Source organism: Loa loa (assembly GCF_000183805.2).
Source record: "Loa loa unplaced genomic scaffold supercont3.271, whole genome shotgun sequence".
Taxonomy (NCBI): Eukaryota; Metazoa; Nematoda; class Chromadorea; order Rhabditida; family Onchocercidae; genus Loa; species Loa loa.
In genome coordinates this window covers 5,388-26,525 of record NW_018108451.1, presented here as the reverse complement: position 1 = coordinate 26,525, position 21,138 = coordinate 5,388, and the positions used below count along the sequence as shown (strand labels likewise).

General features: G+C 34.0%; 4 protein-coding genes across 6 annotated transcripts; 2 read left to right on the top strand and 2 right to left on the bottom strand.

The window, feature by feature from the left end:
• Positions 1 to 519: 519 nt before the first annotated feature.
• LOAG_03547 (GMC oxidoreductase) lies at positions 520 to 5,299 on the bottom strand. Of its 3 annotated transcripts, XM_020446354.1 has the most exons (15): positions 5,125 to 5,299; positions 4,322 to 4,497; positions 3,817 to 3,950; positions 3,360 to 3,527; positions 3,119 to 3,269; positions 2,894 to 3,010; positions 2,698 to 2,796; positions 2,262 to 2,402; positions 2,062 to 2,142; positions 1,803 to 1,955; positions 1,621 to 1,707; positions 1,370 to 1,515; positions 1,214 to 1,295; positions 954 to 1,088; positions 520 to 845 (listed from the first exon to the last, which is right to left on the bottom strand). In XM_020446354.1, the coding sequence occupies exons 3-15, from the start codon at positions 3,861 to 3,863 to the stop codon at positions 663 to 665; spliced, it is 1,590 nt and encodes a 529-aa protein (XP_020305242.1). In that variant the 5' UTR covers positions 3,864 to 3,950; positions 4,322 to 4,497; positions 5,125 to 5,299; the 3' UTR covers positions 520 to 662. The 3 variants fall into 3 exon arrangements, with proteins under 3 accessions (XP_020305242.1, XP_020305243.1, XP_003139132.1); XM_020446355.1 differs by lacking the exons at positions 4,322 to 4,497; positions 5,125 to 5,299 and adding an exon at positions 4,034 to 4,303 and having other exon boundaries at positions 3,743 to 3,950; XM_003139084.2 differs by lacking the exons at positions 4,322 to 4,497; positions 5,125 to 5,299 and adding an exon at positions 4,034 to 4,303.
• Positions 5,300 to 5,449: 150 nt separating this feature from the next.
• LOAG_03546 (hypothetical protein) lies at positions 5,450 to 5,680 on the top strand (the record flags this gene model as incomplete). Its single annotated transcript, XM_003139083.1, has 1 exon — positions 5,450 to 5,680. One exon carries the CDS (start codon positions 5,450 to 5,452, stop codon positions 5,678 to 5,680), a length of 231 nt encoding a protein of 76 aa, XP_003139131.1.
• A 1,384-nt stretch (positions 5,681 to 7,064) lies between these two features.
• On the bottom strand, positions 7,065 to 10,995 carry LOAG_03545 (hypothetical protein). Its single transcript, XM_003139082.2, has 8 exons — positions 10,834 to 10,995; positions 9,824 to 9,951; positions 9,303 to 9,394; positions 9,008 to 9,185; positions 8,660 to 8,793; positions 8,032 to 8,176; positions 7,627 to 7,755; positions 7,065 to 7,545 (listed from the first exon to the last, which is right to left on the bottom strand). The coding sequence occupies exons 1-8, from the start codon at positions 10,892 to 10,894 to the stop codon at positions 7,483 to 7,485; spliced, it is 930 nt and encodes a 309-aa protein (XP_003139130.1). The 5' UTR covers positions 10,895 to 10,995; the 3' UTR covers positions 7,065 to 7,482.
• A 2,518-nt stretch (positions 10,996 to 13,513) lies between these two features.
• On the top strand, positions 13,514 to 15,586 carry LOAG_03544 (hypothetical protein; the record flags this gene model as incomplete). Its single annotated transcript, XM_003139081.1, has 4 exons — positions 13,514 to 13,566; positions 14,627 to 14,702; positions 15,359 to 15,415; positions 15,464 to 15,586. The coding sequence occupies 4 exons, from the start codon at positions 13,514 to 13,516 to the stop codon at positions 15,584 to 15,586; spliced, it is 309 nt and encodes a 102-aa protein (XP_003139129.1).
• Between the last annotated feature and the right edge of the window lie 5,552 nt (positions 15,587 to 21,138).

Sequence of the window (21,138 nt, the reverse complement as noted above, 5' to 3'; positions counted from 1 at the left end):
ACTGTGTTTAATCATACTTTAACAGGTAATCCATATTGCTAAAAAAATTAAATCTGATAAACAACCAAATAATAAAATTCGTTGTACCCATATAATATCACTGGGACCAGATGATAAACTATGTTAGGTACGAATTATCGTCCATTTACATCTTTTTACGATTGAAATGATAGAAAAGGATGCCCATTACAGTAGTATGAATCTGGACAGGAAAATGATTAAAAGGAAAATACGAGTGAAAAAAAAAGCACTGAAATTTTGAGCCCCTTCGACTGTTTCGGAAAATGACACTGCTGCTGATTTGAGGACTCTGCGTACACTTGAGAATTAATACGAATTTGTCTTCGGAAAATACGATTATTCGCAACGATTAGAAAATGTTCTGAAGATTAGCTGTACACTCCACTTATATTATAATGTTCAGTATCATGAAAAACCAACAAAATTAAATTTCTGTAAATTCCCACCTACCGAAATTAAAGGGATGGCTAAACTGACCAATTTGAAATTCAACAGAAGCCCAGGTATTTAAGAATTCGAGGTAATTTTTGCATACAACCAATTAAAAATAAACTATCAGGTAAGAATGAGAAGGCATGAACTACTTAAACTTCAACAGCAATATTAATAAAAACAATTAACCAAAGTAACGAGATTTTGAACTATGCACTGTCTGTGGATATACGCTCCGTTGAATGTTTTTCGCTTGGAGACCATACTGGCACATATTTCGCGGCCAGTGGTGATTTCTTCTGTATCAAATCTGCTGCCCTTTCAGACAGCATAATCACTGGTGCGTTAAGATTTCCACTTACAATTGAGGGCATTACTGATGCATCTACTACCTTCAAGTTTATTTTTGAGTTGTTTTTGATGAGAATTTGTAGTTTCACTCCAATGTCTTTAAAATTTAGTAGGTATTCGATTGTTTGCAATGGAAAAATCAAGCTTACGTAAAGATTTTCAATTCCGTGGACGCCCATTGTTTCCGGGTTGACAACAGCAAATTTATCGGACTCAATTCCCATTTTGCATGAACAGGATGGATGATATGCAGAAGAAGACTTCATCCGAACAAATTCGTCAATCTGTTAAAATATTTGACGATTTCCTCAAGTAGCACAGTTGGAAAAATGGTTCTTCTTTGCATGTAGTATAAACACGTAGTATGAACCCATTAACGTAGTTAATGAAACGGTAGGGCTTGTCGTACCTGCTCGTTGCTCTGACAATCTTCGCCGGGTAATAGCTCATCGCCACGATATTTGTCAAAGCTTGGCTGACTTAACAGTGCCCTAAAACATTTAGGGAAATAACTAAGTTGCTTTTATTTAATCTAATCTATCAAAAAATTCCTCTCAAATACAACCTTGCAATTCGTATGGCAAGTCTAAATTCGATATAGTCGTCTAAATGATCCAAGTAATTCGGATTTATGAGTGGATATCGCCTAGGATCATTACTAGCCAGCGTAACTGTACCCTTGGACTTGGATCGCAGTGGACCGACGTGTACCTAAATTAATCGAGTACTGAATGATGGTGTATAGATGACATAGAAACAACTCCAGGCATGAAGAGCATCTAATTTCCCAAAATCCAGAACTGGTATCAAAATTACCTGGTAAGCGTGGCATTTACTAGTGGTGCGTCCATCATCATGTACTGTAGAGGGAAGAAAATGGAACTGAATATCTGGATGAGAAACCTAAAATCAAAAGTACTGAAAAGCTCGCTTTGCTCAGATCCATCTGGAAATATCTAAGTTGAAGGACCGAAAAATACACACATAGATAAACGAACCCTTGGTTTACTTCTCACAAAGCCACCAGACTCCAGATGACTGCTCGCTCCAAGACCAGTTTTAGACATGTACCACTCGAAGCCAACTTTGATCATATTATGTGGGAAACGCCAAGAGCTCTTGTTGTAAAGTGTAATTGGTTGCGTACATTTCTAAATATTGTTAATCTACTTAAAACTTAAATTTATTCATTTTGCACCTGTAGTGAAAACCATGGCCGTTAGATTAGCAGCGAAAAGGATGGAAAACGAAAGAAACCTGTTGTACATAGACCTCAAGATGATCCTGCAAGTTGTTGCCAACTCCTGGTAAATGCTCAACCACAGGAATTGAATGAGCCTGTAAGGAATCTCGTCATTAAATAAAACAATTTTAAACTGCCTAAAGAAAAGCATCTGGAGAAGGCTTATTTCTGCAATTTCATGTTTTTTTTTGGTAAACCGAAAAATTTAGTTTACCTTTATATTATCTGCTGGTCCAATACCACTAAGAAGCAAGAGCTGTGGAGTATTAATTGCACCACAGGCAAGAATCACGCCTTCTTCACAGTATACTTTCTCACGATTCCATGAATTGATATTATCGGTAAGTGGACCATTCTGCAAAACAGAAAAAAAAACTTTTGGATGCGGCTGTCATTTATAGCAAGAATCATTTAAAAACACCTTGAGTTCATAAAGTTTTGCCTACCACACTCTCTTTATATTACTTTTTGCTCTATGCCCCACCAATCTGAATGCACAAAAAAAAGTTGCCCTGACCATGAATTTGGATAAGATAAATATCTGGAACTACAACATTTATTATGAAAGATAACTAGACTACTGCCGGTTAGTTTTTTTCTATACTCAGTTTCCTTAAAATCTGTCAAAATTACAAGCAAATGAAAAACACTTTTCTTATAAATTCGATACCAACTGCTTTGTTGCCATCAAATAATATGCGTGTACATAATATATTCGATGAAGTATGCAAATTTGGGCGTGAAAGTGCCTGAAAGAGAGAATAAAAAGAGTACAATTCATTCTGAAACAGTCAATTACATAGAAACATGAAACATATAATTTGCAAAAATGTTTTTTTGACATACAGGCCACAAATACGCTCTCGATGCACTCCAACGTAAGCCTTTATAAATAGTGAGGTCCATTGGAGCTATTCCTTCCTGTCTGTATCCATTTATGTCATCCACAATACCAACACCAAACTACAAAAATCATTGCTTTTGTCTTGGGTCCGAAATTTCCAAAGATCTACAACATACATGGAAAAACTGCGTTAACTGTTAACATCATATAACTGAAATCCTATTTACTTGATCTCCGCATTCAATAAAAGCTTTGTGCAACGGGTTGTCGCACTTCCCCTGCATAACATGAAGTGGACCATTCCAGCCACGATAAGGATCTGTTGGCCCCTTCGACAATTCATGAGTTTGAGCCTTTTTAAAATAAGGAAGTACATTCCTGAAATAGTAAGTTTCTCCAGCAAGAAGCTTTGTAATAAACGGGCTCTAGTTTCTAATTCAAAAGTAGAAGAACTTCAACAAGAGATACTTGTAAGACCAATTCGTAGCCCCTTCTTGCTCCCAACGATCATAATCAAGTGGATGTCCACGGACGTACACCATCGCATTAAGAGTGGAAGAGCCTCCCCAAACACGTCCACGGGGCCAATAAACTGTTCGGTCATTCATGTTTTTTTGCGGTTGAGTATAATAAAACCTATAAATCTGCATTAATAAAAGCTGGTAAGGCATCCTTTTTGAAACAATATTTCTAAACCATCGTTTGTGGAATTCTTTTCCATCTTTATAATGAATATGACTAAATTAGCATGTCAAAGAAAATCGACACCTTATCGGTTTGCCTGAAGCTTATTGGAGGTATATCAGTACTATCTACACCTTGTCACTCCTATTCCAAATGATATACGTTACTTAGTACATGTAGTATCAGGTAAATTCATCTGTAGCTTGAGTCCTTGTGATAGCAGTGGAACAACTGAATTTACCAGTTATACTTGTCATCACACAGATTGTACATAAGTGCTGCTGGCATGTGAAATTTCCAATTCCATTTCGAATCTCGCGGACCAGCCTCCACCAGTAATACTCGATTGGCTGGGTTTTCTGTCAGTCGATTAGCCTAAAAGGAAGCTTACTATAACTCGTTGTGTATTCTTCACTAATTGCCAGAGGACTGTTCTATCAAGTCTGTTAAAACTATACCAGGACACATCCGGCTGAACCAGCTCCGACAATGATGTATGTTGGCTTCTTGTCACCCAGCTCTGGATCTATGAACCCGAGGTATCGACCCCACCCGTAATTCCGAGTTGCGGTTGTTCCTAACCAATTCTTCCGAACGAATATTGGTCGCATCTCCCAGTTTTCCTTTCCTTTCTTCTTCCCCAGGAAATAACGTAACACGATGTTTTACCGAGAGGGACGGACGATTTCAAAACGCCGACAGTTGTATATTTCGCATGCTTAAACGCTACGCAAAAATTGCTATACCGGAAGAGAGCACAGGAACGAATAGAGTGCACCGATAGCAGGCAGTTGAAACGGATACAGAAGATCTGGAGAGAAGCATTAGGAAAATGAACCAACTGTTCACCGGAACTCTGAAGTTCTGCATTACTCCACCTTCATCCATGGCCAACAAGAGATGACAAACCGGGACGGAAAACCTACAGGTTGTTGATATTAAAATCGCCTACATTTATGCTGCTTCAGAGTCTGCAGGAGACAATATATTATGTAGGTCGTCAAAATTCTTCGGCAGTTACATATGTCAATAATTTCAGTATCTAAATGATTTGACTCAAGGCCTGTTTACTAACTCTAATGTATATGTAAATCAAATCTATAAAATGTTCTTTTGAAATTGAAATTAAGTAAATCCAAAGAAAAAGCTTCTCTTTTAAAATCACCAATATTATTATGGAATGAAAAAAGTGAGTTAAAACTAGACAAGGATACATATATATATCCGCTGTTAGTTCGCCGTCTTCTAGCAGAAAGGGAAAAAAAGGAAGTCTGAGAGATTTTTTTTGGCTATTGTTACTGAAAAAAAGAACTAAGAGTTGATTGCAATCATTCATTCTTGTTATCTTACCAACTATTAGCAAAAAGAAAACTAGCTTTCAAAAATTTTTTGAATGTCAGTTTTGAAATGCCGAGTACTGTAACCTTTGTGGATATGGAGGATGGATCGAACGATTGCAGAAACTAAGGTAGCTGCATGTAATGTTAATACACTAAACTTGGTCACATTTAACTTAAAACTCAGGGAGCATAAATCAAATACCGCTGACCTTGTTTATTTTACCTTGTTTATTTGCTGTCTCATATCGCAGGATGCATATGTTTTCTCTTCTTTGTTATCTGTTGATATTTCCTCGAGTTGAATCATTACAACAAACAAACGTGGCAGCTCGAAGAAGTTCATTCAGCTAGAAAACTTGCACAGCAAAGGATCTGTAATCTGTGATGCAAATATATCAGAAATTTGTAATTGCCACGTGAAACAATAGCCCCTCTTACGACCGATTGCATATTACATACGCATAGCTTCACTCAAAATACTGCAAACAGCATAAAAAATTCAGGAATTTTCGCATTTTCTTGACGTTATTCACCATGATCCTTATCGCATCATACGATAAGTTACGCCGACTTCCACGCAACAATCATCCTTTAAGCATCACTTTATATAATCTCTGCTCATTTTACAGTAATCCACAACAATGGGGCAGTATAGGTGGCCTGCAGCAACAAGGAACAACGACGTCACCGGTCCTGATACGAAAGCCTCGTGGGTGGTCCCGATCGTCACAATTACGAACCACTTTACAACAGTGGTTCAATTAAAGCTGTTTACTGATGGCTCTCATGTTGATATGTATTTGTATGTGTGCGCATGTATGTGTATGTATGTGTATGTGTGTGTGTGTGTGTGTGTGTGTATGCGTGTGTATATATGCGTGTACGTGTGTGTGCATATGTATATGTATATGCATGTGTGTGTATGTGTATGTGGGTATTTATGTGTGTATTTATGCGAATTCATTTGCAAATATGTCTTTGTGTGCTTCAATTCGTTCCTGAACTTCCTGGTTTAACTAGTCATAATTGAGGATGCTCTCCATTATTCACGAGTTTGATGCTGAGATATGAAAAAGAAATAAACAGGCTAAAGGCTAGCATATGTCTGGTCAAAATTTTCAATTCCAGAGTGTGAATTTATCCCGTTTCACCACTCCAGAGAATGTTATCATTAAAAAACTTTATTGTAGCTATTATACCTCCTCTCTTTTACTTTTTTCTTTTTTTTTATAAAGTTGAGAAGCCAAATTACGGGAATTTTACTAAAAACTTGCAATAGTGTTCCACATAGTCAAATGAAAACTTATTATCATTTATACTCAGCTCTGTGAACCAAACAATGAGTGGATCTACAATGTGCCTTTTGCGAGGAACTGCGGAAATTTGAAAGTCTTCTAGACATGAATTATAAAGGAAAGGAAAAAAAAATGGCTTGATTTCAAGTTAATTTGAATACTTTTCTTGTAACATAAGAAATTTAGAGAATGAGGAAAGAAATTGAGTAATCTGAGAGATTAACTAAAATTAAAACGGCCAAATTAACTCAATAACATTTGCACTTCATTTGTGACGAATTCTTTTTTACACTCTCCTCTTCTATCCCATTTTTAAGAAAAAAAAGAAAAACCTCGAGGTCATACTGCTGAACCATTGATTTTATGCGTTATTTTTTACATAGGATATCATTTGTGTTTTCACTCTCCATACAATTTATTTGTTTTATAAGTAGCTCGAGAAAAATGATATTACGTTATTGGAAATATTTTGAAGTCAAAATTTATTTCGGAAATTTTCGCGCCAGTTACTTTGAACCGTATACACCTTGCTCGATCGTTATGTACATCACATCTGTGGTACCAAGTTTGTTTTTTCATGGATAGTTTTTAGGAAGAGACAACATAAAAGTGTGACTTAGATATGCAAACGATTAATTCTATATTGATTTTAATATAATTAACCAAACGATTAATTTTACAAACGATCAACTGATATGTCATGAAAGAATACGAAAGTATTCGAGAATTTCACTATAATGATCGAAATGTGCTGCCGAAAAACAGAGTCATTGTTCTGTTTGTTTATAAGATTGGTTCGTTAGTGATTACTCATGCGCGGAAAATGAAGGCTAAATGTCAAGCAACAAAAAAAATTTGTTTATTGTAATTATTTTCATCAACAAATGGTCATCTCAGATAAGTAAATGGCCCTATCCAGTGTAATAAATTAAACTAACAAGCATATGGCTATCAGTGATGTTGCAAAGTGCAGCAATATTCACATAAGATGATTTTTACCGGTTCGAAAAACTCTATAAAAAAATATGTGGAACCCAGTATCATCTCAAAATTATAACGATATACTGTCACATACAATAGTGAGATATACTGTCACATGCAATAGTGATGATAGAATGATAATGTCCTTGGCATTGCTAATAAAAGATGACAGCAGTGATAATAATTTTTATAATGTAATGTTTATAATGACAACTGCTTAAAATAAGCTCCAACGAATTTTCAATGTAATTCAGTTAGAAGAGCATAACTATCAAAGACGAATATCAGTACTCATGATAATGACCATCTCCTCATATCCAACACAATAGGTAATAGTTCGCCTACGTCATGAACCTAAAATAATTTAACAGTTAGCTGATAATCCAGTAGTATGAAACTTAAATATTCCCAATGGTTGATATGGCATGTGCTCACAATGTGATCAGCTTGTGGCCGCAGTTCATTGATGTCACATACACCAGAAAGTACGCCAACAGTACTACCAAGATTAGCAGAACGTCCCATGCCCATATCAGCTAGAGTATCACCTACTACAATTGCGTCCTGAAAGAAATTTTCAGCAGTTTTATGAATAGCGTATGAACTTAGTAACCGCAGAGCATCATATAGAAATTAAATGATTTTAATCTTACAACGTTGAATAACTGCAAGCAGCACCGCTCAAAATCTCGAACAGATTTGTCTGATGAAATTATTCTATTTTTAGCAAACTACATTGCAAGGATATCTGCAGCGGACTTTTCATCGTTGAGAGGAAGAATAGAAGGTAAAATGAATAAAAAAAACTCCTTTGGAACTTCCAGTTTTTATGAAGCTTACTTGTGGATCAACATTTAACGTACGGCATATGGAAAGTGCATTATGAGGATGCGGTTTCGGTATGGAACCAGCATCATCACCACACACTACCATATCAATATAATCTTCTAGTCGTAAGCGTCGTAATGTAGTCAAGGTTCCTTTCCTGGAAAAAAAAACTTGCTTAAATTTGAAAACAAGTCTTGAAAATGAGGCAAAACTGGAAATATTGTAGTGGGACATTTTTCTCGAAATACTGTAAAAGCGATAAAATTACCAGATCATATGAACAAAGTGGACCAACGGTATTACAGGTTATCTACTACAAAATGGTCACATGACTCCACGCAAAACCTGGTACTCGATACTCTATGTCGAATCATTTGATTACATTGTATTTGATGGATAAATTGTGAATGAGTTGCATTTAGTAACATATAGAAGTTCTACTTGGCTTTGAGGAATAAATCTTAGCGGGTTTCTCTGCTGTCCAATCATTGTCACCTTGTATCGGAGTACGGGAAGTGGGGAAGGAGATAGTAAGTAGAAGTAAATAATCAATCGTCAGCAACAGTTATTTTTTATTTAAACATCGTTGTTTCTGTATCTTAAATAAATTTCAGAAACCTTACTGTTGCGAAAAACTAACCGACTGTCTGAGGTACAAATGGCTATTTTGATTCCGTTTTCCTGTAGTTGCTGAAATAATGAACGTAAGTCAAAAATTTCTTTGACATTGTAACCACTGGATTCATTCGACTCTAGGATTGCTGCCATAACAAGCTGCAATTATATACTTGCATTTCAAAGCATATTTGTGAAAAAAAACCGATGACCAAATCAATAAATATTGCGACTTTAATAGCAAAGTAACAAAATCGATGTAGTGAAGATTTTCCAGCAGTTGAAAAATGGACAAACAGCATTTTCTATGGAAGAAGAGAAATATGAGCAAAAAAAACCAAAATCAAAATTCGAAAACGCAGGAAAGAATGACTTTAACAGCTTCAGCCGATTCAATTCCGCGATTAATCAAGAAGCGGGCAATAGCATCACGTATCTGTGCCATGGTTCCTTCAGCGAGAAGTCCGGATTGCACACGTTCTTCTTGCTCATGCAAGCCCAATAATGAATATATTTCTTTTTTAACGTTCATATTTATTGTCTCACTTATCCTGCAATACTTTTAATGAATTGTAATCCGTTTCTTTCTTTAAATTTTTCGTTAGAAACTATGTTCCATTCCACTAACTCCAAATAATTTAAACTATTCAAGGAAAATCAATAATCACTTCTTGGTTACATTTATCGCCCATGGAACCCATGTAGAATGAAAACAGATTAAAGTGCCATCCTTGTCGAAGATCACAAGTGAAGCCTTGTTCTGAAATGGAAATCCAATTAGTTCAAATAAAAAAACCCCAATTGTTCAATTATTAAAAAAAAATTGTTCTAGAAATCCAATTATTAAAAAATTCTAGCTTATTTTATTTCAGAAAATTACAAATGACTGCGCACAAGTGTCACTATCACTATTTCATGTTTTAATGTACTTGTGTAAGTAGAGTTACCTTGATGTTGACAAAAATCTACCTCGCCCTAACCAAAGTTATTCCAAACTCAAAATAACTGACTGTGTTATACACAAGACAAGCTGGTACTAGTTTATTACAGCTGCACTTACATCATTTTGAAGTAGTTCATTATGCTCTGATGGGTTAAGCCATTCTCATACACTAATGAAGACGGCACTTTTTTGGCAGGATAATGTCAACATGAAATAAAATGAATAAAAGCTAGCGAATGAACCCACATTTTTTTGACATCGCATGGGTGCAAGTGTTTGTTCAGGACGACTCGCGAACACCTGGTCATCACGAATTGAACGCCGAGTAAGACGATTTTGAATAAAAGTAAAGGGAAAAGGTCGCCCATATTCATCTAAAAGATAGATTCACCAGAATTTATTATAGCCACAAATTGTGCTTTGTGAATTCCAAACAGCCAATGAAAGGAATTGTCAATCCAAAGAACAATTCAATGTATTAGTTATGAAAATTTCATTTCAGCACAATGGCAGCTTTTTTCAAGTTTTACTATTTTACGTCCGTGTATACTTGATGCAGTAAGTAAAGATTCAAATTGATGTTATTTTTTCGTAGAATAATAGTTTCCTTCCTAAGAACTATTGGAAGGTTTAAAATAGGAAACTTTCGTCACTTTTTATTGAAATTTTGATTTCTGTAAGTTGGAAATTTACTTGCCCACTCACTACAATTTTCGTGAAAGCATCAAGTTATTACTGGGAGATAACATGGTCACATGACCCTAAATTTTAAAAGAAAGTTTAAGGGAAAAATTATTTCTTTGTTTTCAGACAAAGGGAATTGAATTATCAAAACATTCAAGAAATTGGATAACTCTGATCTGAGCGCTGTTTTTAAATGACTCATTTCATTTCGAAAATATTATTTTCGAATCATCGTTCACTTTTCTTTTATTCTTGAAACAATTTGAAATTTGCTACCAATGTCTAGGATTCAATTTTATAAACATTTTTCGACACTCAATAATTTCTTTTATTTGAAGAAATTGTGCAATCATTCTTAATTGTACTTGTTTTGCAAGTCCCTCTGATTTTATTTCTTTTTAATTGCACCGAAAAATTTCGTGAAAGACATTACCACAAAAATAATGGGGTATGTTAAAGGAACTGTAGCGCAATATACAAATTGCATCGAAAGTTAGCTTTTGAGCTCCACTCGACGCAAAACATCCCAACTAAACCTCAAATTTGTTTAAAGGAAGTGAGAAATAACTTACAAGCGATACTGAGTAATGCAGATGAGTTGCGTATGAGGGTTCGCACACTTCTTGCGCTCATCACGCCCGTCGCCTAATCTCAGTCACGTTTTTTTCTTTTTTTTCGCACAATAACAACAGCAACCTCCGGAAGATCAAAAATTGAACCAAGTCCTGCAAATTTTAGAATAATTAACTTATCCGGACAAAAACTCACGCGAGATAGCTTCATTAGATCGTTGAGAATGAGTGGTTATAAATCCATTAATGAAGCTCTGCTTTATAAGTAGTATGCTTTTCAGGAATGCCACAAAACTTCATTAAACAAACTTAGAGCAACTAAAGTGCGAGCTTTGCAAGCATGTAGACGCGAGTGAATTATCGGAAGGATATCGAAGGAAATATGGAAAAGAGGAATAGGGTCGAATTTTTAGATGGATAATGAATCCATAGGAAAACACAGAGAAAAAGAGTAAGAAAGTTGACGAGGATGACTAGTCTAGATTGGGAGTTGCTGGACGGAACTAGCTTAGTAAGATAATTAATTGATGAGATGGATTATCTTTTTACTAACGGCAACTATATGTGCGTTTATGTTCGGTATGTGCCTTATACAATTAACTTTTCACTTTCATATTAATTTCGAACAAATTCGTCCTTTTAACTAATGGAAAAACATCGGAAAACTCATTCATCCCGATCTCTTTCCAAACTCCATTTATTTCCCATCCATTTACACTAATAAAAACCAAACCAGGATTATCTATTCTAGAATATTCGAGAATGAAAGAGATTGACCTTCCAATAATTCGAAAATAACGGCTTTGAAGTGAAGCAGTAAGTGACAAATGGGAATTTTAGAGATTTAAATCCTTGTATGCATGGAAAAATTTATCCAAAAGAATGACAAAATACAAATCAAATAGAGAGAATGTTTCTGTATTCCAGATTGTTTTTGTATACAACTAAAGAAGTGGTGCAATTTCACAGTTAGTGCAAATTAAAAAGGGAAAGCAAAGGGAGGAGGCATTGTCAACAGGAAACTTTGTGGGAGGCGAGTAAGTAGATGCGGTTAGATCTTCTACTTACTTTTTCGCAGGGGATGGCTATGAAAATACAAAGTCGAAGGTCTGTTTTTTAACAAAACATATAACTGGAAACACGAAGCGAAATTTAGTCCTGACACATTTGATTTGAATTCCAATCACGAGGCTGTTAAATCGTGAATTATCGTTCTTAATTCAATTACTCAAGGATGAGGGATCTTACCTATGTTTTTCTGCAGCAACCATTGAAAAACCGGAACAACCGTTAAACTGAATGACTATAAAAAAAAAGTTCCGAAAAAATAGCACATTCTTAAAATATTGCAGGAATATGCAAGTTTCATGATGATTTTGCATTTATATTATATTCAAAAATTCTGATTAAAGTGTTCCCTTTCCCTTATTTCTCATTCTTCTCTTAATACTTTTACTCACTTATCCAGCAGTTGGAATCAATGTGTAATTCATAAGATGTTTAAAATGTTTACTTTAAAAATAATCGTTATGCAACTTACATAGTGATTTGAATTTTAAGAATCATCCACATCACAGACAATTTGCTGAACTAGTACAAAGTGAGGAATAATGCAAATAGATTCGATATGTCAATTAATAACATCATCGAAATCTGATTTTATTCTGCAGAAAAAAAAGTGCATGAAAGTAAATATGCAAAATCATCATGAAACTCGCATATTCCTGCAATATTTTAAGAATGTGCTATTTTTTTAAAACTTTTTCTTTTATAGTCATTCAGTTTATCCTCAAGGATGAGGATCTTTTATAGTCATTCAGTTTAACGGTTGTTCCGGTTTTTCAATGGTTGCTGCAGAAAAACATAGGTAAGATCCCTCATCCTTGAGTAATTGAATTAAGAACGATAATTCACGATTTAACAGCCTCGTGATTGGAATTCAAATCAAATGTGTCAGGACTAAATTTCGCTTCGTGTTTCCAGTTATATGTTTTGTTAAAAAACAGACCTTCGACTTTGTATTTTCATAGCCTTCCCGTGCAAAAAGGTAAATAGAAAAAGATCTAACCACACCTATTCGCCCCCACAAAGTTTTCTGTTGACATAATTCCTTCCTTTGTTTTCCTCTTTTAATGACTGCAGAATAAAGAAAAGAAAATATTTCCTCTTTTAATGACTGCAGAATAAAGAAAAGAAAATAATGTCTGACTAAAGAAAGCTCTTAAATACTTCGCCACTTCATGCCACACTAATTATTATTTTATTGCGATCATTTTTAAAGAGCTTTGAAAATACTGAGCAGCTAACAAATGCATTTGATGAATTTTATTTCCAGGAATAGAATTTGACAAATTTTTTAAAAACCTGCTAAAAATTTCATACAAAATTTCATACAAAAAAAAGTTAAATTATTCTGATTTCCAAAACTTCTTAAACAACATATGCACTCATAGAGCTCTGCTGTCTTTTTCTTTTTTTTTTCTTCCTATTTTGTCAACAAATCAAACGAGTTTGACATGGCAGAAAGATCGTATTTTTCAGCTTTAGGAGAGGTTATGTTGTAAACAGATAAATTTCTTATTTTTAGTTCGAGCTCGCTCAAGCATTTTGAGCAGTAAATTACGAAAAAAATGCAATGATACTTTGTAGGTGGTTGTTATTACAGCCAATGAAAAATAACATGGCAAGTACCCCTCCTTGCATTTCTCTTCTAGGCAAAACTGCCCTTCAAAGGTATGACATACTTAAATAAAATTGAGTGGACAGTTTTTTAATCTCTTCCATACCAGCGCATTTAAAGCTTTTTTAAGATTTAAAATTCAAATGTGGGGTTCCAGTGAAACACTTAGATTAAAATTTGAATAAACCAACAAAATCCTACTAAAAAATCTCAGCAAGATACGAAATACAAAATGTACTTAAGTATATTACTATAAAATTTGAAGCAAACGGAATTGTTTTCTGACTTGAATAAGGTATGCTTTTCTGCAGTTGCGACGAAAAACTGAGACTTCCAGACAAACTTAGCAAATGATTAATCCACAAACTGTCTTTTCCGTCACTCTTTCTCTTCGTCCTCTTCGAGCGACTCACGCAATGAAATTTTTGCGCATTAGTCACCAACGTCACCGTCCTTTCTCATATTTTCAAAAGTGGAATAGTGACCAAAGAGATTATACGTTCAAATTATATAACAATAATTGCTCAACTAAATGATTACCACATAAGATTTCCCTTTTTGCCATGCGTTTTTCATTTGTCTATTAAAACACAATTGAATACTCTTTTGGATTATTTTCTGGAATTGTTTCTTCCTCAATGAGGGAGCGAATATTCCAGGTTAAGCATTTCTCCTCTGCTATTTTCATGGACGTTTCAGCATTTTACTTGCTAAAAATTAAATTTTCTAAACGCTTAAAGATTGTTGCATATTTGATTAATAGAAGATTGCTTAATCTGTGAGTAACAGCTTTTGGTATAAATCTAAAAAATCATTTTAGGAAATCCGTTAATTGATGCAATTTTAGTCATTTACCAGTTTTGCTATACTCATAAATTCTTTTTTCCCTTTTGGTATCATGCACTTACTGTTGTTACCCGATCATTCTGGAAGATGCAAAATTTCTAACAAAGATTGAGCTTAATTTATAATAAACCATATCTCCAATTATCAAGATGATAACTCGAAAAACATTGCGCTAAGCATTTTGAATAACAGATTTTGTTTATAGAAAATTTCTAAAATGATGATTGGAAATTTTTGAATTAAAAATTTTAATTGGGTTTGTTTTAGAGAAGAAAAGCTATTTTTTGCTTTTCTTGAAAAAGGGGGAAGGAAGCTATATCCTCAACATGTGCCAGAATATGATGTTTTGTCAATGTGGAGAATTTTCTTTGATTTCCAACTGAATACTGTCTCGCCATAAAAATGAGATTGCAAAGATTTGTCGGCGCAGCTTACCTGATTCCATTCAATCGTTCAGCCTCCAATATTGTGACAAATTACCCTATTTCTCATCGTATCCTGGCCAGTCTGTAAATCCATGAAAAACTGCTTCATTTTCTGGTTTTAACCTTGTTTCTTAATTTGCATTTCAAATTTCATAAATTTATGTTTTATCATATCTTTGATGTATTTATTCTTCGCTACTTTCACAAGTAAATTTCCACTTATTTTTTCGTGTTTACCATGGATATTTGTTGCAATATTAAAAATATTGGAGTAAGGTTTTGCTCTTTGAGTTTTACTTCGAGGAGGAAGTGTTATTTTGTAATTTTGTTTATAAAGGAATAAAAGTGATCTCATGGAACATTTTGCAACTTCATTCAGTGACACTCAAACTTCTAGGCGGTTTGAAATCTTTACTTGTTCATCAAGAAAACATTAATGGGTAGTATATTTCCATTAATGGGGCATTATTGAGTTCACCACAACATCTCCAAGTGATATCTAATGTGCTTTTTGGCAGGCAAAAACTATGGCAAGTCACAAAGTAATCTGAAGCGTGCTCTTATAGTTCTTTAGTCGCAATACTTGACTATCGATAATGATATCATTAATCAAGCAATGCCACCCCAAGAAGTATTTACTAAACATCAACAATCATTGATATAACTCAAAAGTATTAAGGAGAAGAATATGGTTAAGGATGATGTGATAAAACCAAGTCCTTATTTTCTCAATGTAGTACATACCGCAATGGGAACAGTGCCATATTACCTACTAATCACAATGGCCGAAACGCCGGAGTGATAAATCGTTTTCGACGGTAAGAATTATACACAGCCATATACTGCAACAGTTCATTAATTAACTTCGATGAATCCGAACTCCGGATATATACCGTTAGCCTGCCTGGTTTAAATTAAAATTCCGTTAAATATTCCTTCATATTTTGAATCATTTTGTCATTGATACTTTCGAAACCCTATTCATCCGGACCATTACGAAAAAAACTACTTCAGAAAGCCAACTAAACTAAAATTTTACCTTATGAACTAAATTTTAAATATTGTAGAATTAATTTGACCACTTAGTAAGAAAGTTTGAGTTTGAAGAAAAAAAGTTCTTTTTTTATTAAAAATTTTTTTTATTTATTAAAGACTTATTAAAAGTTCTTTTCAGCTTTGAATTCATCGTAACAAGGAAAGTTTAATCTTTCAGTTATATTCCAAAGTTCTAAGTCTTTATGGGATGATTCAAAATAAATCATTTATAAGTTCTAGCAACATATTTTGTAATTTAATCTCATTTTTTTGGAAAAAAAATCCATTTCCAAGCTGAAATTTTGCAGAATTGTATTTTTTCTCATTGATAGTGAATTTCCAAAATAATTCCTTGTAAGACTGTTATTGCATCTATATTAATCCAAAATGGACCAGCATTTAAAATACCAGCAATTGTTCAACCGCAAAATCTAACTCCCAACAATCTATATGATGTGAAATCAAGATACGTCTAGGTTTGTGTCCGATTTATTCGTATCTGTTGAACTGAGATCAATCACTATCTGTCTTAAGTACCTTCATTTTTATCAATCGATTTTTCCGGTTTTTGAAATTACTATTTTAGATTATCGATACAAAAACCATCGATATAAGCATGTTTTACTATAGAAGTAATGGCTTAACAGCTTGGTTCGTTGTTGATAAAGATATTTTACCAAATAGCAATGTTCGCGTACCAATTCATGATAGGTATGGTATCTCGAAGTTCGTGTACTCCGAAACTTATTTTGAACTGTTCCAGCAGTCGCTAAATATATGACGTATCGTCACGTTTTTTGGCAAGCTTCTCCAATCTGATTTTGCTTCTACAATCTCATTGTGATAATATGAATTTGGCTGTTTTCTAAATTGTCAAATAGCTTATCATTTCAAGTGAATATCATTTCGTAAATATCTTTTTTTTATCATTTCTGAATAAATATTTTCCTTTTTCGTTTTTTCCTTATCAACAACTTAAAACATTTTCCTTCTCCTTATCAGTAAATTAGATTTTCAATAAAATTCAAAATAACTGGTAGTATATTTGCAGAGTAAACAATATCTTCGACTGTGATTCATTTCGTGGTTATAGGAACGAAACGATAATGCTTCCAGGACATTTCGACATCAAAGATATCATTTGATTTTTTGTTTTTTCTATGGAACGGAGTTTGTCGTTGTCACACCTTTTTTCCATACAATGATATTTACCGTCTGATCTAAATGATGTATCAGTAAACTGAATTTCTAATCGTTTTAAAGCATATTGAAGTTCTGTACTTTGCACCCTGAGATATTTATTTGCCTAAATATTATCGCTTCCCACTTCAGCATCAAATAAGAAATTCTTTTTCTTAAAAACTCTTGAATGGAGTTATTCATTTCAGTTTTTAGACAATTCATTTTTGAATGAAGTGAAACTGTTGATAGTTTCATATTGTTAATTATATCTTGCGTAACAGAATTCGAAATATTATTTGTGGATTTTCTGGATATATGTAGGGACCAAACTGTGTTTGGATAAATAGAGCAATGTGCGAACTCGGACAATCTGATCCAATGTTAATTATAACAGAAGGCGTAATACTTTGAATATAAATTTATTACATTATTATGATATTAAATTATGTATGAAGCAAACTTCAATAAAGAATAAAATAATAAAATTGATTGGAGAAATTCTAAAAGGAAATAAGACATTTTTGTAGCTCTCTTATTTCTAATTCATCGTGAATGATCAGACAGTGGGAGTAACCAATACTAACTAGAAAATTAGAGTTTAAATATAATTTAAGGGTTCTAGGAGCTAACAAAATTTGTGAGTAAATGTCGCTTTCAATGATTAAGAAAAACTGCAAGTAAAGTGTGGGACTGACGTGTTATGCAAATCACGTGAGCTTCCGTGAAATGATTCGTTTCTTGGCTCCATTCATGTTATAATACGAGAGTAATAAAATCTGAAGCTCATCTCTTCATATTCCCTTTCAGCAAATGTTGTCAGGTCATATTATCCTTTAAATTTTGAGCATTAAATGCAAATTACTTTTGCTGAAAAAAGCATTAACTTTGCTTGGTACTTGTACTTAGCGCATTGGAATTTTTAGACTGGGACTAAATGCCTTAAATAGCCCAAATATTTCGTCGTAAAAGGCCTAAATATTTCGTCTTAATCACTACTCCAATGATATCATCTATTTTTTACACAAGAGTATTTAAGGCACTTAGTTCCAGTCTAAAAATTCCAATACGCTAAATACAACTACCAAGCAAAGTTAATTAGTTCTACGGATACCAAGCAAAGTTACTACTACATTATTATTTAAACGTCTAACATACACTTTGTTAAAATATTTCCACTGTCTCAAAATATGATTCTAATATATTTAACGTTTTGATTTTACCAGCAATTTTTCTACAGGAAATTATAAGGAACTCATCTACTACCACGTAAAACAACAAGTACATTTGGACAAATGGAAGCAAAAAAGTAAATAGATTCAAGTATATGTAACAAATATGAGATTAAAAGTAAACTGTTGTGGAAATTTCGAGGAAAATCTAAAGTTTCAAGAATATTACCATCCTTGTAAATTTTTTAATAATCTACTGCATTTAACCTTAAACCTAGAAAAGCTCTTTATAACTAATATTTATTTCATTCTTTTTAGAGGCTGATAAAGGTACTGTGTAACTATTTCCAAGTCCTGACGTATAGATCGCAATTGGTTAATTGATGAATAACTGAATGTTTGAAGGGAAGGAAGGTGGAAGAAGTCATTCCCATTACTCTTTTTTCTCGTATATTTCCCCATTCGCCTTTTCATCTTGTCTCGTACCCCTCCATTTGATGTAATCACTAAGTCATTTGAAACTTGAAAAAATGTTGTATAAAATTCATTGAGTAAAGAAGAGGTTATGTACAATCCCGATCGATGATCTGTTCTTAATTGATCGATTTTCCCTTTTAATCAGGTTCTACGTGGATTTTTCATGGTCTTGGAAGAAGACTAATTGAGAGATAGTGCTTTCCCACAAAGTTGTCGTCATTGTAAAAAGACTTTTAATTTTTTCAAGTTTTTAGATTCATTCAATTTTTGACTTTTAAGTCCGTATGAGGTGTCTGAAATCAAGGATTTTTGAAGCTTCTATCAGTTATAGTATTCAAAAATATGAACATTTATGCAGTGTTGATTAGTAAGGAGAGGAAGATTAATTCAGAAAATGTTGACTGGAAATGTCCCTATTGCGCATCTGTAAAATGAGCAAACATGCCATGAAAATATGTAAGAAGGACACCCATCCTCTGCCCAAGGTTTCGACACATTCAACATCGTTATTACTTATCATAGTCAATATACTGATTGATTCCTGAAACGAAATGAAATCGATTGTTTTGGACTCCAACACTGTAGCCGAATGAATTGTTTGAATTGACGAGATTTCCAAACATTACCTTTTTCCTCTTCCTCTCGATCTTCTGTTCTTTCTTCATCGCACTTTTCTTCTTTGTTCCTTCACGTTAATGATTCTAAAAAAAAAAACTTCCAAAAATTCTAAAAATTATTCTAAAAAAAAAAAATTGCACCAGAAAAAGATCGTTTTAAAACTGCTGATGCTATCCGTTTCTTTTTTAAACCTTATCAAATACCCTCCTTTTTACGCATTCAATCATGGAGCCGAAGCATGGCGATGAACCTGTTAAGGAACAAATATTGTGGTACAGCAGTCATGCAGACTGAAAGAAAATAATATTAATGATGTGATTTTTATTAAGTACGTATGGTGTACAGCGGATTGCTGTGCAAAGACGTCAAGAATGCTTCTACAAACAGGTAATTTGAAAAAACTGCTAAAGGTTTCTGAATAGCTAAAACAAATATGTTGAGAACTGAAAGCTGCTGTCAAAAAAGGTGTACTTGCAGAAAAATGCGCCTTAGTTGGAAGGGCTATACTGCTGTTGAGGAGGGCTGAGAAAGTCAGAAATACCTGAACTAAGGAAAAAGAAAGGCAACAGAGTTCCAATGTCTTCGTTTCAAGGAAGAAGTTGAGAGATGCTCTCCTTGTTAAATCCAAAGATGGGAAATGTACACTCTTGCAAAGGAACGTGCAATTTTGGGAAACTGAAACAAAAATTAATGAGATGTGAGCAATTCAGAAATGCTCATCCTAAGAAATTTCAAGAAGAATTGATTGCTCGAAAAGTTATACTAGTTGCATCGTTAAGAAACTTGTGTAGAAAAGTTTTTTCGCAACGACTTTTTGTAAATTAAATGAAAATGAAACTGGTTTAGCAGGTGATTTATTGCATTTTAATCCAAAGAAGAAGTGTTATTAGTTGGCGAAAATAGCACTGAAACTGTTGTATGCTGTAGTCAGTGTTAACTTACGAGAAGCGAATGTTGGAAATCTAAGAGAGCTGTTATGTTCAAATTGAAAAGAAATGTCGGAAACATGTTGACTTTTGACAAATATATATGATTTATTTTTCTGACGACTTGTCGCGCTTTCCATAAACCACTGCAAGGAGAGTACATAGCTAAACTATAAATTGTTTCTCCGATTGGTGTTCAAGACCGTAGAATTGATGTGGAAAGATCGTTTCTTTTGGACAGTTGAATCAGAAGATGGTTCTAAGCACAGTAACTATGGTTGTTAAACTAGATGTCGAGGTGAATATGATATTACAGATTAACAAATGAGTGGTGACGCATGAAGGAGCTGCCAAACATATGTTGTTGAAAGTGCGGAAGTTGACCGAATAAGGTCAAAGATCCATTCCTGGGGGATTTTTCTTCGTTACAAGAAGGAAAGAACACTGAATTATTTGAAAAGTTCTGCTGAACCCTGGTGAACTACCTTGAATTAAATGCCGCAGCCACTATGAATAGATGAGTAGATGCCACGAATTTACGCAGTCTGTAATTTACGCGAAAGTACTGACAGTACTACTGAGAATGTGGTTATTAATTAGTACAGATTTTTCTAACTTTTGTTTTCTAATTACTGACAGATTTTGAGAGAGATTCCTTGAAATTTATGCCGATAAAAGAAGCTGGAAAGCAGATTAAATAAAACGCTTAGAAGTTTAGGACAGAGGTGAGCTGAAATCAAATGGAGCGCCAATAGGTTGGCGGTGATCAATCCATCTTGTCTAACCAGGTCGTAGCATTTGCGATGTTCATAATGTGATTCGTTTCTTATGAAATACAGATTTGTAAGATACCAACTTTATAATTATCGAAGCACTGACACTAGAGGAGTATTATCTCCGACACCTCCTACATATATATATATATATATATATAGTAAGGGTAAATT